This window comes from Herpailurus yagouaroundi, unplaced genomic scaffold, assembly GCF_014898765.1.
Source record: "Herpailurus yagouaroundi ecotype Mexico unplaced genomic scaffold, PumYag 67623, whole genome shotgun sequence".
In the NCBI taxonomy this organism is placed as follows: Eukaryota; Metazoa; Chordata; class Mammalia; order Carnivora; family Felidae; genus Herpailurus; species Herpailurus yagouaroundi.
The window spans coordinates 1,162,644-1,179,635 of NW_024420424.1; the positions used below are offsets into that span (position 1 = coordinate 1,162,644).

At 32.5% G+C, this 16,992-nt stretch overlaps 1 protein-coding gene across 1 annotated transcript in view; it reads right to left on the reverse strand.

Annotated features, from left to right (window-relative positions):
* CYLC1 (cylicin 1) overlaps positions 1-10,531 on the reverse strand; it is a 53,001-nt gene extending 42,470 nt beyond the window's left edge. Inside the window, 3 exon segments of the mRNA XM_040467896.1 lie at positions 27-491; positions 1,972-2,090; positions 10,477-10,531. Of these exon segments, the coding sequence (XP_040323830.1) occupies positions 27-491; positions 1,972-2,090; positions 10,477-10,510 (618 nt within the window). The 5' untranslated portion in view covers positions 10,511-10,531.
* Positions 10,532-16,992: the final 6,461 nt, after the last annotated feature.

The following is a 16,992-nucleotide window of genomic DNA, read 5'->3' on the forward strand; positions in this document are numbered from 1 at the left end:
TTTGAGCCCTTAGAATCCTTCTTTGCACATAGGAACTCATTATCTGCGTCCTTGGACTTCTTTGAATCTCTCTTATCTTTTTTTGCATCCATTGAGACTGTCTTAAAATCTCTGGATTCTGGATTTGTTTCCAATTTAAACTTTGGCTTCTCGAATTGTTCACTTTTATGTGATAATTTTGATTGAGTTTTATCTGATTTCTTTCCTCCTTCAGGTTCCTCATCATTTACTGTTTTGGATTCTGGAGTTGTTTCATGTTGGCCTTTGTTTTTTGGGGGATTTCTTTGTAAAGTTCTTCCTTTTTTGTCATATTTGGACTTTTCAGATTCTCCATTTTCAGGATGGGTTTTAGGAGTATAAGGATTTCTGAATAGAGCCTGTCTCCTGACAGTTAAGTAAACAGATGGCCTTTGGGAATTTTTTTAAAAAGAATGCCTTATCCTTATATGATCTGGCTTCTCAACTTCCTTTAATTTTCTTTTGTCATGTCTCTGAAAAGATTAGAATAATTTTAATCATTTTTTAATAAGTTTTATTAATATGTATATATTTTTAGAAAGAGAAAGAGACCAAGTGGGGCTGGCGCAGAGGAAGAAGGAGAGAAAGAATCTGAAGCAGGCTCCATGCCAAGCACAGAGCCCAATACAGGGCTCAGTCACACAACGATGAGATCATGACCTGAGCCAAAATCAATCAGTCAGACTTTTAACTGACTGAGTAACCCAGGTGCCCCAAATGAGTTATGTCTTTTTAATATTGAAACATGAAAATAGGTTAGCTTTTCATTAACCATCTAGTTCAAATGGAAAAAAAAATCAACATTCTGTGTGGGTTATGTCTGTGAGATAACTCCATATTAGAAATAAAATGACTTTAGAAGAAATCTTGGTATTTTCCCAATGACTTTTATAAGGATTAGAGCAGGCCCGTAATGATCCATGACATTTAAGGGCTCATCCTCACAATTGATAGTGGGTTCCTTTTCAACCCCTGTATAGGAGAGATCATTTGAAACATTTTGTGCACCTTTCATCCCCAAGTTAGCTCAGAAATAAGCTGAATGCCCATTAAGATTGTCATGACAATTTTTATGATAACTATAAGCTTCAAGCCTTAGCCTCACTTTGTACTCCTGCTTTTAAGGTCTCTGATCAAATCAAGAGACTTAGAGCCCTGGTGTGAATTATTTCCCAGAACAAGGACATAAAATGAAAAAAAATGATACCATTAATTTGTGTAAAGGTACTGTAATTTTTTTAAATTCCTAATCTCAAATCTGTCAAATCTGGTTTTCATAGTGATCTCATACACTAATTTTGCATTTAGCTCTTATATTCTTTTAACTATTCAGTAGGGACTTCACTAATGAAATGGTCATATAGAATTAAAGGAGGACCATAAAGAGAAGCATGAAACTTGGATCACTAAAGATGTGGAAATGGCACTCAAATAAATGCATTGACTTACTCTGACTTGGGTTATGCTTTTAAAACATATTTTGATATCACCATGGGTGACCTCTGTAAGCTAGTTTTTCCTTTTACTAATTAATAAGATATTTACACTTTATATAAAAGAGGTAAAATCTTGAATGTCCCTGTATCTAGTATCCTGAATGCCAGATTAAAGAAAATGGAGAGGATCTGAAACCTCATCAACATTGGCCCATGTTCTAAGGTTCAAATTTTAGATGTTTTTGCAGCTGGTAAACATTTCCTGAGCGATCTCACCAGTTTCATCATTAGGTTCTGTAGCTTCCATAGCCTATTACTATATAATGCCTTTGAAAATGAGAATTATGTATAAATACAAGTATATCTGAAACAGATGGAGGTAGTCTGTTGTACAGGGAATTATAAATTTAAAATATCTGCTTCCAAAAGGAATTAAAATTCAAATTATATATTTTTATTTAAATTAATATATTGTATAGTCTTAGATTTAGTTAAAAATGACATTTTCAATACTTACAAGAACTGAGATTTGTAATTCTGAAGATCTTGATCTCTTTTCTCTACCTGGCTGGAGTGGTTTGGGAAATGTCAAAGTAAAGTAATCTTGATTCCATAATTTTCTGTTTGATTCACTGATTATAATGAGTGAGAACAATGCACAAGTTGCAGTTAATAGCCAGACTTCCATCAGCACTGAAATATTCTTAATAAATATATTGCTTAAATTAAACTAAGTTATAACTCAAAATATAGCTTCCTTCCCTGGATTCTTTAGTATATTTGCATATCAATTAGGGAAAATAAAAGCTAATTTCCTCATTTAGCACTAAATTGTATATAAAATTACATTTGTAACTTTATTTTTTAAATTAAACTTGTTTTCACAATTTTTACTTAAATCATAATAGTTAATATAATACATAAGTAAGAATGTAAAATGAAGAAAAATTTGCTGTTTCTTTTCAAACATCATCTTACATATTTTGATTTATTTTGTCATTTTGGTTATCTTGCAGACAATGTGACTTCTATAGTCTCCATAAGATCACAATGCAGAGCATAAAGTAGTCCATAAAAGTCTCTATTGATTAAATCTGATCATATATTTTAGCACACCTCTGACCTCAATGACATCCAAGCCACAAAAAATTAGGGCCACAAACCCAAATACTGAATTTATTTCAGGGAAACCTATTTAAAGATTGGTATATACACCCTTGAGCACATCCAGAATAAAGTGATCAAACCATCTGGGTGTTCTAACATCAAAAGAAGAAATAGTGAGGTAATTCAGTATAGTTCTCCTGGATATAAGGAGATTAATGAAGGATGTGATCCTATATTCAAATATTTAAATAACTGTTATATGAAAGTATAATAGTAATAGTAACAGTATAACCACAACTACTAACACATATAGTGTTTACTATGTGTCAGACTGTTTTAAGCACGTTTAATTCACACAACACTGAGTTAGATAATAAAATTTATAATTGCTTCAATTTTATAGATATACAAAAATGAAGCACTGAGAGAGGTTAAACTGCTTGCTGAAACTCATAATGGGGAAGAGCTAAGATTCAAACAGGTAATTTGGCTCAGAGTCCGTGGTCTTGGTCACAATGTTAGAGATTTTATGTATTTCCTGAGGGGAGAACTAGTTCCAGTGGGTAAAAGTTGTATCAGTGCAGGAAGATATCAGCTCAATATATAAGGAAAAATTTATTTAAGTTGTAGCTTTTCAACAAAATTGTATGTCCACTTTCGTCATTTTGACTATATTTCTTCTCTACTTTGGGTTTTGTAATTGTGATTTATCTCTACTTTGGGCTTTGTAATTGTGATTTTTAAATAAAAGGAAACTTATGTAATTAAGATTTGTTGTTATAATGAGGAAGAACAAACTAAATATTTCATTTTTCAATTTATTTATTTACTCACTTATGTATGTATTTTGAGAGAGAGAGAGAGAGAATCCCAAGCGGGCTCTGTTATGTCAGCACAGAGAACGACATGGGGCTTGATCCCATGAACGATGAGACAATGACCTAAGCTGAAATCAAGAGTCAGATACTTAACTGACTGAGCCATCCAAGCGTCCCAATATTTTCTTTTAAAATAGCTACTACAAACCCACATTAAGATCAGAAATACTTTAAACACACATATATTTCAATACACACATATACACATACACACGCATATAGATTCTTTTAAATTTTAAGAGATATAGGGCACTTTATGCTTTACTACTTTGAATGGTTATTTGTTCCAAAAAAAACAAAAGTTATTTGTCCCCAAAATAACTTTGAATATGATCTAAGTAATATTGAATTTCAAAGACTCAATTCTTACTTGATATGGAATTAACATACATTCTGATGTTTACTTCTTGCCTGTTAAAAAAAGCTTCAATTAAATTTGTGCTATAGTTAATAATAACTAATAGTAGTCATACATCAATAAATATAATATAATACAATACAATACACCAGTGAGAATGCCTGGTATCAAAAAGACAAAAATAATAAGTGTCTGTGAGGATGGGGAGAAAAGTAAACACTTGCACACTGTTGGTAGGAATATAAACTGGTGCAACCACTGTGGAAAACAGTGTAGAGTTTCCTCTAAAACCTAAAAATAGAAGTACCATATCATACAATAATTCCACTTTTGGGTATTTACTAGAGGAAAGCAAAAACATTAATTCAAAAAGATATATGAACCACTATGTTTAGCGCAGCTTTATTTTCAATAGCTAAGATATGGAAACAATCTAACTGTCCATGCACAGATGAATGGCTAAAGATGTAGTGTGTGTATATATCAACTAAAAAAATAATTACATCTTTCCATTTGCAGCAACATGAATGGACCTAGAGGGTATTATGTGAAGTGAAATAAATCAGATACAGAAATAAAAAATGCTATATGTTTTTGCTTATTATGTGGAATCAAAAAAAGAAAACAAACAATGAACACATAAACAAAAATAGAAACAGACACATAAGTACAGAGAACAAGCTGGTGGTTGCCAAAGGGGAAGAGGATGATAGGATGAACAAAATAGGTGAAGAGTATTAAGAGGTACAAACTTTCCATTATAAAATAAATAACAGGGATGAAATGTATAGCACAAAGAATATAAGCAATAATATTTTAACAATGTAGTATAGTGCAAATGATAACTGCACTTACTATGGTGAGGACTCTATAATGTTCTGAATTGTTGAATCACTATGTTGTACACACGAAACTAATATAATATTGCATGTCAACTATACTTCAATAAAATGTAACATAAATTTTGGGGTGCCTGCATGGCTCAGTCTGTTGATAGTCCAAATCTCAATTTCAGCTCAGGTCATATAACATTTGTGAGATCAAGCCCCACATCAGGCTCCTCACTGAGTTTGGAGCCTACTTGAGATTCTCTCTTTCCCTCTCTATCTCTGCCCCAATTGTGTGCACTCTCTCTCTCTAAAGAAATAAACATTTTTTTTAAAGTAACATCAATTTTAAAACATGTTAAAATACTATGTACTTCTTATGTATTATTCAATATTGTAATAAACAAACACAGTTTGCATTAACATCAATAAACATATACTAAAATACTTCAATTAAATTTATACTATGGATAATGATTATTATAAATACTATTATTAATAATCCTTCAATAGTAACACTTTGAGGATTTTTTTCATTTGAATATAGTTGTCACAATGTTACATTAGTTTCAGTTGTACAAAATAGTGATTCAACAAGTTTATATATTGTTATGTTCACAAGCGTAGCCTTATCCATCCCAATACATTGTTGTTACAATATAACTAACTATATTTCTTATGCTATCCCTTTTATTCCCATAAATGTCAACTATCAGTTTTCTGCATTTATAGGTCTGATTCTGTTTTTATTAATTTATTTTTTTGATATTCCACTTATGAGTGAAATTATATGGTATTTGACTTTCTCAGCCTGATTTATTTCACTTAGCATAACACCCTTAAAGTCCATCCATGCTGTCTAAAATCTCTTCCTTTGGGGACACCTGGGTGGTTCAGTCACTGAAGCATCCAACTTCAGCTCAGGCCATGATCTCATGATTTGTGAGTTCAAGCCTCATGTTGGGCTCTGTGCTGACAGCTCAGACTCTGTAGCCTGCTTCAGATTCTGTGTCTCCCTTTCTCTCTGCTCCTCTCCTGCTCATACTTTTTCTCTCTCTCTCTCTCTCTCAAAAATAAACATTAAAAATTGTTTAAAAAATAAAATAAAATCTCATTTTTCTTGTGGTTGCATAATATTCCACTGCATGTGTACACACAACCTCCTTATCCATTGATCTATTCATGGGAAAGTTAGTGGTTTCCATATCTTGGCTCTTGTAAATAAGGCTTCAATTAACATAAGGGTGCATATATCTTTGTGAATTATTATTTTTGTTTTATTTGTGTAAATACCCATCAGTGAAATTATTTGATCATGTGGTATTTTAATTTTTAATTGTTTCAAAGACCTCCATACTGTTTTCCACAGTGGCCATACCAATTTACATTCCTACCAAGAAGGTACAAGAAAGGGTTCCTTTTTTCTCCACATTCTCTCTTGTAAAAACTAATTGTTACTTCATGTCTTTTAACCATTTTAAAAGTTATAAAGTGATATCTAATTGTGGTTTTGATTTGCATTTCAATGATTATTATTGATGTTGAGCATCTTTTCATGTGTCTGTTGGCCATCTGAATGTCTTCTTTGGAGCATCCGGTAAGGGAAGGAGAAATAAGATAAAAACACAGAGGGAAGCAAACCATAAGAGACTCATATGCAAAGAAAACACTGAAAGTTACTGGAGGGGAAGTGGTTGGAGGGATGGGTTAAATGGGTGATGGGTATTATGGAGGGCACTTTTTGGGATAAACACCGGATGTCATATGTAAGAGATGAATCACTGGGTACTACTCTGGAAGCCATGACAATACTGTATGTTAACTAACTTGAATTTAAATTAAAAAAATGGCTATTCTCATTCCCTGCACATTTTTCAATCAGATTGCTTGATTTTTTTTCTGTGGAGCTGTATACATTTTAAATATATTTTGAATATTAACCCTTTATCAGGTATATCATTTGCAAATGTCTTCTCCCATTCACTAGGCTGCCCTTTTGTTTTGCTGATAGTTTCCTTTGTGGTGGAAAATCTTTTTTTTTTTATGAAGCCCCAATAGTTTACTCTTGGTTTTGCTCCTCTTGCCTTAGGAAACATATCCAGAAAAAATATTGCTATGATTGATGTATGAGTAATTATTGCCTTTATTATGAGAGTAATTATTGCCTGTATTATAAGAGTAATTTTTTGCCTGTATTATCTTCTAGGATTGTGATGATTTTAGGTCTTTAATCCCTTTTGAGTTATTTTTAGGTTTGCTATTAAAAGGTGATCCAGTTTCATTCTTTTACATGTAGCTGTCCAGTTCTCCCAGCACTACTTATTGAAGAGATGGTCTTTTGCCTATGGTATATTATATATGTTGTGTTTCTTTATTGAGAATCTCAGTGAGTTCTTCCACTCATTTCTACAGCCTGGTATCTTTATAATCATTGCTTTAAATTCTTTATAAGGCATGAAGGGAAAAAAAGAAAAAAAAAAGAAGAAAAAAAGAGGTTAGAGAGGGAGGGAGCCAAAGCATAAGAGGCTCTTAAAAACTGAGAACAAACTGAGGGTTGATGGGGGTGGGAGGGAAGGGAGGGTGGGTGATGGGTATTGAGAAAGGAGCCTGTTGTTATGATCACTGGGTGTTGTATGGAAACCAATTTGACAATAAATTTCATATTAAAAAAAGAAACAAAAACAATCAAAAAATAAAAAAATAAATTCTTTATAAGTCATATTGCTTAAACCTATTTCATTTAGTTGTTTTTATGAAGTTTTTTTCTTTCTTTTTTTTCCTCTTTCTTTTATTTCTTTCTTTTCTCTTTCTTTCTTTCTTTCTTTCTTTCAGAGAACATTCTTCTGTGTCTCCATTTTGCTTGACTTTCTGTGTTTGTTTCTATGGATTAGGAAGATCACTGACATTTTCTAAACTGAAGGAATGGTCTTGTGTATGGTTATCCTCTATGTAGACTATGTTGTTGGTGACTTTTACTGGCTGGCTAGAGCTATGGTTGGCATGGACTGAGTGTCTTGGGGCTTTCCAAGTAGTAGGCATCCTGTTAGGACAACTAAAAGTAAAGTGTATGCAAGCAGGGTTTTCTCAGCATTCTACACATTGAGGCCATCCTAGTAAGATAAAGCTGAAATGGGTGTAAACCATGGTGTTCTGGAGCACTCTGTGAAGGAGGCGCCTGGCAGGGTGGCTGGAGCTGATGTAATGTGCAGTCAGGAGGTCCCTGAGCTCTCCATGCAGAGGGTGCCATAGCAGAACAGCTGAAACTGAAGCGGGTACAAGTGAAGGCACCTAGGTCTCTACACACAAAAACATCTTGGGAGGATAACTGAAGACCAGAATCCACCCTAGGCACCTCAGGCATGGAGGGACCCACACAGGGAAAACAAATTACCATAATACTTGGCTTTGAAAACCAGAGAAGCCTAACAATCAGGGGGACTGAATACTGGAAATTTAAAAATCCAGGGACCAATAGTAATAATAATAATAATAAAAGAGAGAGGCTCTCTTAACTATAGAGAATAAAAAGGGTTGCTGGAGGGGAGGTGTGCGGGGGATGGACTAAATGGGTGATGGGTATTATAGAAGGCACTCAAAGTGATGAACAGTGAGTATTATTGTATGTAAATGATGAGTCACTAAATTCTGCTCCTGAAATTAATATTACAGTGCATATTGGCTAACTAGAATTTTAATAAAAACATGAAACAAACAAACAAAAAGGAGGGGGAGCTCAGTTCTGGGAGAGCTAGGAGGGCAGAGTCTCTGCCACTAAAGATACAGCACAACAAACAGCCCTGTTGAGATGTCGTTTAGAAGCAGCAGTTTTGAAAACACTTGGAGTGTGCAGGAAGGAAATTTATTTACTAATCTCAGAGAATGCCCTGGATGGGCAGGGATCTTTGGGGAACTTCTCCAGGAAAAAAAGAGCTGGCAGGTACCATTTCCTTCCCCCACACCCTAACCTAGATTCAAGGGCAACAGCAGAAATTAGCACAGTGCATACTTTCCACTTCATTTGCTTGTAGTGTTCCCCAACCCTGTGTGCTCCTGCAGAAACATCCCTGACATCCAAGCTTCAGCAGTAGTTTTTCCAGGTAGCTGCAGCCCCCTTTAGCAGCAGAAGTGTGCAGAACTTTCTGGCACTGTGCTTCCAGACCCCATGTTCTCCTGTGGACCTTACGCCCCCAATATACCCTTGTATACAGCCCATTGAAAGAAATGCCAAAAAACAGCTTCACTAGGAGCCAGCACCACTCCAAAGTGATTCCTGGCCTGTGGAGAGGGGAAGATAACTACACATGCAAATCCAACAGTGACTCAAGAAGTAGGCTGGGAGACGACATCAGAGAAGAAACTGATGGTTACCAAAGGGGAAGTGGCTTGGGGAATGGATGAAATAGGTTAAGGGAGATTAATAATATACCTATCATGATGAGCAATGTTAATGTATAGAATTATTGAATCACTATATTGTACGCTTGATACTAATATCACATTGTATATTAACTATACTGGAATTAAAATAAAAAATAAATATTTAAAATAAATAAAATTACATGATAATAAATCTTAAAATGATAAATTAAAATAAGAGACAAAACTTTTTCAGTGGATTATAGAAGATATACCAAAATAAAAGAACACATAAAGATTAATGTTTTAGTAGAGATAGTGTACTGTGTACACACTAAAGGATAGTAAGCTCATAAAGCTATACTAATGTCAAACAAAGTTAATTTTAACATAAATAAAGATAAATGCAACATTTTATAATGCTAAATGGGTCAATCCTATAGGAAAATACAAGTTTAAATTTGCATGTACTCACTTGCATAACTAAAATACACAAGCAAAAAGTTATACAACTAAAAGCAATATGCAAACTTACAATTACAGCTGGAACATTTAGTATGTGTATTTTAGTAACTAAAGGATCAATTATATAAAATATATAAGTAGAGATATAGACAATTTGAATAACATTATTAACAAAATGACATATGAAGACACTACACCAAACAACTACAAAGTACACATTCTTTTCAAGTTCACATGGAATATTTAACCAAAGTGACTATAGACTGTACCATAAATTGTTTCAACAAATATCAAAATACTGAAATTGTATGGTATATATTTGCTGACCACAGTTGCATAAGGCTAGAAATCAATAACAAAAAGAAAATTTTGAAAAATCTAAATATTTGGAAATTAACAGTATAATATATATGTGTTAAAGAGTAAATAACAATTAAAATTAGAAAATATTTTGAAATATATTTTGTATATCATGAAGAAAAATGTGATAGTTAAATATGAATGGATGCAAAGAATTACTAAGAATTTTATAGCTTTATTCATATATCAGAAAATAAAAGAAGCTGAAAACAAATGTTTTACATATCCATCTCAAGAAACTAGAAACAGAACAGCTCATTGAAGCCAATATATGTAGGAAGAAAAAAAAAATAAAGATAACATGGGCACCTGGGTGGCTTAGTCAATTAAACATTTGACTCTTGGTTTCAGCTCAGGTCATGATCTTATGGTTCATGAGATTGAGCTGTGTGTTGAGCATTTTTCTAACAGTGTGGAGTCTGCTTGTGATTCTCTGTCTCCTCTTTCTCCACCCCTTTCCCTCTTTCTCTCTTACAAAATACATGAAGAAACATTAAAAAATAAAGATAACAGAGGTGAAAAGGAAACAAAAAAAAATTATGCATGCAAATTTGAAAATTTAGGTGAAATAGGAAAATTCTTTTAAAAAGAACACATATTAAAGCTGAAATAGAAAAATATAAATTATTGTATGTATACTAAAGATGTTAGCTTGATAATTAAAAACTTACCAACATAAAGAATTTGAGGTATGGATGTCTTCATTAATAAATTCTCCCAAAAATCTGAAGAATACATAACAATTACTCACAAACTCTTCTGAAAAAGGGAACATTTATCAACTTGTTCTATGAGAAGAGAATAGACTTAATAACAACATCTGAAAAAGTCATTAATAGAAAATAAAATTAGTCTTATATCTTTTATAAATATAGATTCTAAAATGCTTAAACATTTTATCAAATTCAACACATAGAAAGCATATTATATCACAACCAAATGTGTCTTATTTTAAGTCAGTTCAACATTTGAAATTCACCACATTAACATATTAGAATAAAGGAGGGAAAGTCATGTGATCATTTCAGTATACAGAAAAAGTCTTTAAGAATACCTAACTTTTGGGGAGCCTGGTTGGCTTAGTCGGTTAAGTGTCTGACTCTTGATTTAGGCTTAGGTCATGATCTCATGGTTCATAAGTTTGAACCCCACATTGGGCTCTGCAGTGGTGGTGTGGAGCCTGCTTGCAATTTTCTCTCTCCATCTCTGCCCCTCCCCTGCTCACACTGTCACTCTCTTTCAAAATAAATTATAAATAAATAAATAAATAAATAAACTTACAAAAAAGAATATCTAAAATTCATTTATGGAAAACTTTTGGCAAATAAGAAATAGAAATTTCTTTAGCCTGTTAAAAAGAATCTATAGGATGGGGCGCCTGGGTGGCGCAGTCGGTTAAGCGTCCGACTTCAGCCAGGTCACGATCTCGTGCTCCGTGAGTTCGAGCCCCGCGTCGGGCTCTGGGCTGATGTCTCAGAGCCTGGAGCCTGTTTCCAATTCTGTGTCTCCCTCTCTCTCTGCCCCTCCCCCGTTCATGCTCTGTCTCTCTCTGTCCCAAAAATAAATAAATGTTGAAAAAAAATTAAAAAAAAAAGAATCTATAGGAAACCAGAATAAATGTAATATTCAATGGTGAAGTAGAAGCGTTCCTCTTAAACTGATGAATAAAAAGGGTGTCCACTAGTAAACTTCGATCTGACATTGTAATAGAGGTCCTAGCCTATGCAATAAAGCAAGAAAAAATGAGTTAAAAGCCTAAAAATAGTAAAAGGAGAAATAAAATTGTTATTTGCAGCCAGCACAACTGTCTACATGGAAAATGTAAGATGTTCAGACACACAATCAGAATTAATAAATGAATTTAGTGACTTTGCTATATACTAAGATTAACTGTGAAAATAAGTTATATTTCTATACACAACAATATAATTAGAAAATATACCATTTATATGATAACATCATGAGTACCAAACACTTAGGAATAAATCTAAAAATATATCTTCCAAATGTCTATAATGAAGCGTGTAAACCAATATTAAGATAAATTAAATAAAACATAAATAAATTGACATATATACCATCTTCAGGAATTGAAAGATTCCATATTGTATGTATAACACACCTTCCCACATTGATATATTGATTGAATATAATCTCAATAAAATTTTTTGACATTTTTTATAACTGATAGTTGATTCTAAATTTTACATGGAAATGAAAGAGCTAAGGATATTCAAGACAATTTGAAAAAAAATGGAAAATTATACATTGCCAAATAACAATATATCAATTTATGATAAAATGGCAACAGTTAAGACAATGTAGTATTGGCACAAAAACAAATAACCATTGAAACAGAATAGGAAATATAAAAAGATGTCTATAAAGATATGGTCACATGAATTATCCTAAAATTGTTATGCACTGGGGAAAGAGTATTTTCAACAAATGGTACCAGTCAATTTCATATCTTCAAAGGGACAAGATGTGAGTATTGGTCCTTCTCTCACTTTACACACCAAAATTAGTACCAGATGTATTATAGACATAAAGCTGAAAAGTAAAACAAAATGTTTTCAGAGGTAACATAAGAGAATATTTTAATAGCAGTGGAGTGTTTCTTAAACAGGACACAAAAATCTATAATCCTAATGGAATAGAATGACATGTAAGCCTTCTGTTATCCAATGAGGATTAACTGTACCCCTCTTCCTTTTTCTAAAAAAAAGGAAATGTAAAGAAAAAAGTAGATAAAAGACATATTTCTTCTTTGAACATCATAATAAAATATTTTTAAAGAAATGGTAGTCATAACAATATTAATAACAATAATAACTAGTATGTTTATTGTGCTTTTATAGTGTTTTAGAGTGCTTAAAATGCACTTTCAAGTATAGTATACCTTTTAATATAATAAGCTATTTTAATTTGTTTTATTTGTTCTGGAATGAAATGCTGCTCTCAAAATTATTTTTCCTTCTCCATTTATATGTCCTTTTCTTCAAATCTTCTTTTTATAAACATAACTGCTAACTGTTTTTCTCTACTTTTATTTAATTCATTATTTTTCTTGAAATTCTATTCCTTGATAATTGAATAAGTCAATTCTTCAAATTTGAATAAGAAATTATGATGTTATTTTCATTCATGTATTCATTCAACTAATAAATATTGAGTACTGTGGAAGGCTGGTAAATAACTTCACAAAATGTCCATATCTGAAGCACTGGAACCTGTGAATGCCATCTTATATGACTAAAGGGATTGTATATATGTGTTTAAGAACCTTGAAATCAGGAAATTATTCTGTATTATCCAGCAAGACACTTAATGTATTCAACAGAGTTCTTATAAGAGGAAAACAAGAAAACCAGAGGGCGATAAGGCAATCTGATGATGAAAACAGAGATTGGAACGATTCCCTTTGAAGAAGGGGAAAGGAGACACAAGCCAAAGAACTCAGGTGGTCACTAGAAGCTAAAACTATGCAAGAAAATTGGTTTCCTCTTCAAAGACTTTAGAAGAAATCAACCTTGCTGACACCTTGATTTTAGCCTAAGTAAAACTGATTTCAGACCTATAACCTCCAGAAATGTAAGCAAATGTGTTTGTATTATTTATCCCACTGAATTTGTGGCATTTTCTCACAGCAATAATAATTAATACAAATCGTGGTACCAGTAGTGGGTGTGGGTGCTGCTGTAACAAATACCTAAAAATGTGGAAGTAAATTTAGATTTGGGATATGGGCAAAGGCTAAAGGGATTTATATTGCCTTAGAAAAACTGTTAGTAGACATATGAGTGTTAAAGACTGCTCTGATGGACTCTGGAGGAAGTTAGGAGCATGATAGAAAAAGCCTATATCATCTTAAATAATACATAATAAACAAACTATTGGTAAAATACGGACATTAAAAGTGTTGATGAGGGTTCAGAAGGAAGTGGAGAGCACAATAGAGAAAATGTAACATCATCTTAAAGAATACCTATGTAGTCACAAATAGAATTTTGGTTGAACTATGAACATTAGGGTGCCTGAATGGCTCACTCAGTTTAGCATCTGACTCTTGATCTCAGCTCAGGTCATTATCTCATGGTTCATGAGATGGAGCCTTATCTGAGCTGACAGCACAGACCCTGCTTGGTATTCTCTCTCTGCCTCTCTTTTTCTATCTCCTGCTCATGCTTTCTCAAAAGAAACAAACTTTAAAAAAAAAAAAAAAACAGGAAGGAAGTTAAAGCTCCAAAGCAGTAAAACGGTTACATATATATACAACCCAGTCACAAAATTCACAAAATAGAAGGATGAAAAGTATGATATCATATGGGTGCATGGGGGAAATAAAAATTTAGTGCTTTCAGAATGGGTTCCATTTAGGTAACCATCAATTTAATATAGACAGTTATATGCATGAGAAGTTATATATGAGCTAATTGTAACCACAAATGAAAAATCTGTATAGAGATGAAAAAAAAGAAAAAAAATAATCCAAACACATTATTAAAGAAAACCACCAAACAAGATAAAGTAAAAGAGAAGAACGGAACAGAGAAAAAATACAAAAAAAAAATATGAAAAAACAAAATTGAAATAATTACACATTTATTGGTAATCCCTTTGATTCTAAATGGCCTAAATGCTCCAAACAAGAGACACATGCTGAATGAAAGGATAAAAATGCAAGAACCACTTTTGGTTCTCTATATGGTACCCAGAAGAGACCTACTTCAGACTTAAAGACACATACATATTGAAAGTGAAAGAATGGAAAAACCCTTAGTATGCAAATGGAAATAAAAAGAAAACTGGGTAGCAATACTTGTATAGAAAAAAATAGACTTTAAAACAAACACTGTAACAAGACACAAAGAAGGACACAACATAGTGTTACAGCCAAAAATCCAACAAACAGATATAACAATTTGAAATATTTATGCAGCAAAAATAGGTGCACCTATATACATAAAGCAATTATTAGCAGACATAAAGGAAGAAGTTGACAATAATACGATAATAGTATGGGACTCTAACACACCTTTACAGGAGTAAATATATCATCCAGGCAGAAAATCAACAAGGAAACAGGAGCTTTGAATGGCACATTGGACTAGATAGACCTAACAGATTCAGAACATTCTATCCAACGTGTGGAATGCACATTCTTTTCAAGGGCACATGAAACATTCTTCCAAATAAATCAGATGTTATACCACAAAACAACTCTCAATAAGTTAAAAAAGACTGAAATCATATGCATCTTTTCTGACCACATTGTTATGAAACTAGAAATCAATCACAAAGAAAAAATTTGGAAAGAACACAAATACATGAAGGCTAAATAACATGGTACTAAACAATGAATGGGTCAACCAAGAGATCAAAGAGGAAATAAAAAAATGATTGGAGACAAATGAAGGTGAAAACAAAATAGTAAAAACAAAAATTGAGGGATGAAGCAACAGCTGTTCTAAGAGGGAGGTTATGGCAATACAGGCCTACCTCAAGTAGCAAGAAAAGTCTAAAATAAACAACCTAACCTTAAACCTAGAAGAACTAGAAGAGCAAAGTCCAAAACCATTAGAATAAAGGAAAAAATAATAATTAGAGCAGAAATAAATGCAATAGAGACTAAAAAAATAGAACAGATAAATTAAACAAGAACTATTTCTTTGAAACAAAGTGTATCAACAAAATTGACAAACCTTTAGCTAGACTCAACAAGAAAAAATGAAGGAGGACTCAAATGAATATAATAAGAAATGAAGTAGGAGAAATAAGAACTAACACCAGAAAAATATGAAGGATTATAAAAGAAAAATATGGAACATTATATGGTATCAAATTGGACAACCTAAAGGAAATGGATAAATTCCTAGAAACATAAAACTTTCCAAAAGTGAATCAGGAAGAAATAGAAAATTTAAATAGACTGATTACTAGCAATTAAATAGAATCATTAAAAAAAAAAAGAAAACTCCTGTAAAACAAGTGCAGAACTGATGTATTCACAGTAAATTCTACAAAACACCCAAAAAAGAATTAATACCAATACTCCTCAAACTATTTGAAAAAATAGAAGGGGAAAGAAAAAAAAATATTCTATAAGGCCAGCATTACCCTGATACAAAAAGAAACAAAGCAGATAAAGACACCACAAAAAAAGAAAACTACATGCCAATATCTCTGATGACCATAGATGCAAAAACCCTCAATGAAATATTAGCAAACTAAATCCAACAATACAGTATCAAGTGTGCTTTATTCCCGGGTTTCAAGGGTATTTTAATATTCATAAATCAATCAAAGTGATGTGTCACCTTAACAAAAGAGTAAAAACCATATGATCACTTCAGTAGATTCAGAAAAAAATTGACAAAGTGCAATATTTATTCATAATAAGTCTCAAAAAATCTGTTTTAGGAGGAATATGCCTCAACATAAGAAAGACCATATATAAAAATCCCACAGCTAACATCATACTCAGTGGTGAAAAACTAGAGTGTTTTTCCTCTAAGGTCAGGAACAAAACATGGATGTCAACTTACACTACATTTATTGAATATAGTACTAGAAGTCCTAGACAAAGCAAACAGAAAAGAAAAACAAATAAATACATCCAAATTGGTAAGGAAGAAGTAAAACTTTCCCTATTTGAAGATGATATTATATACAGAAAACCTTAAAGGCTCCACCAAAAACTACCAGAACTGATAAATAAATTTTGTAAAGTCACAGTATACATAATATGCAGAAACCTGTTGCCTTTATGTACACTAATAATGAAGTAACAACAAGGAAAATTAAGAAAGCAATCCCATTTACAATTGCACAAAAATGATAAAATAATAAATGTAACTAATGTGGTGAAAAACTACTCTGTAAACTACAAAATATCGGTGAATGATACTGAAGATGGCACAAACAAATGGAAAGATATTTTATGCTCATGGATTAGAAGAACCAGTATTGTTAAAATGCCCATAATAACCAAAGCAATCTACAGACTTAATGAAATCCTTATCAAAATATCAACATTTTTCACAGTACTAGAACAGATAATACTAAAATTTGTGTGGAACTACAAAACACCCCAAATAGCCAAAGTAACCTTGAGGAAAAAAGCAAAACAAACAAACAAAGCTGCAGGTATTGTGATTCCAGATTTCAAGGTATACTACAAAGGT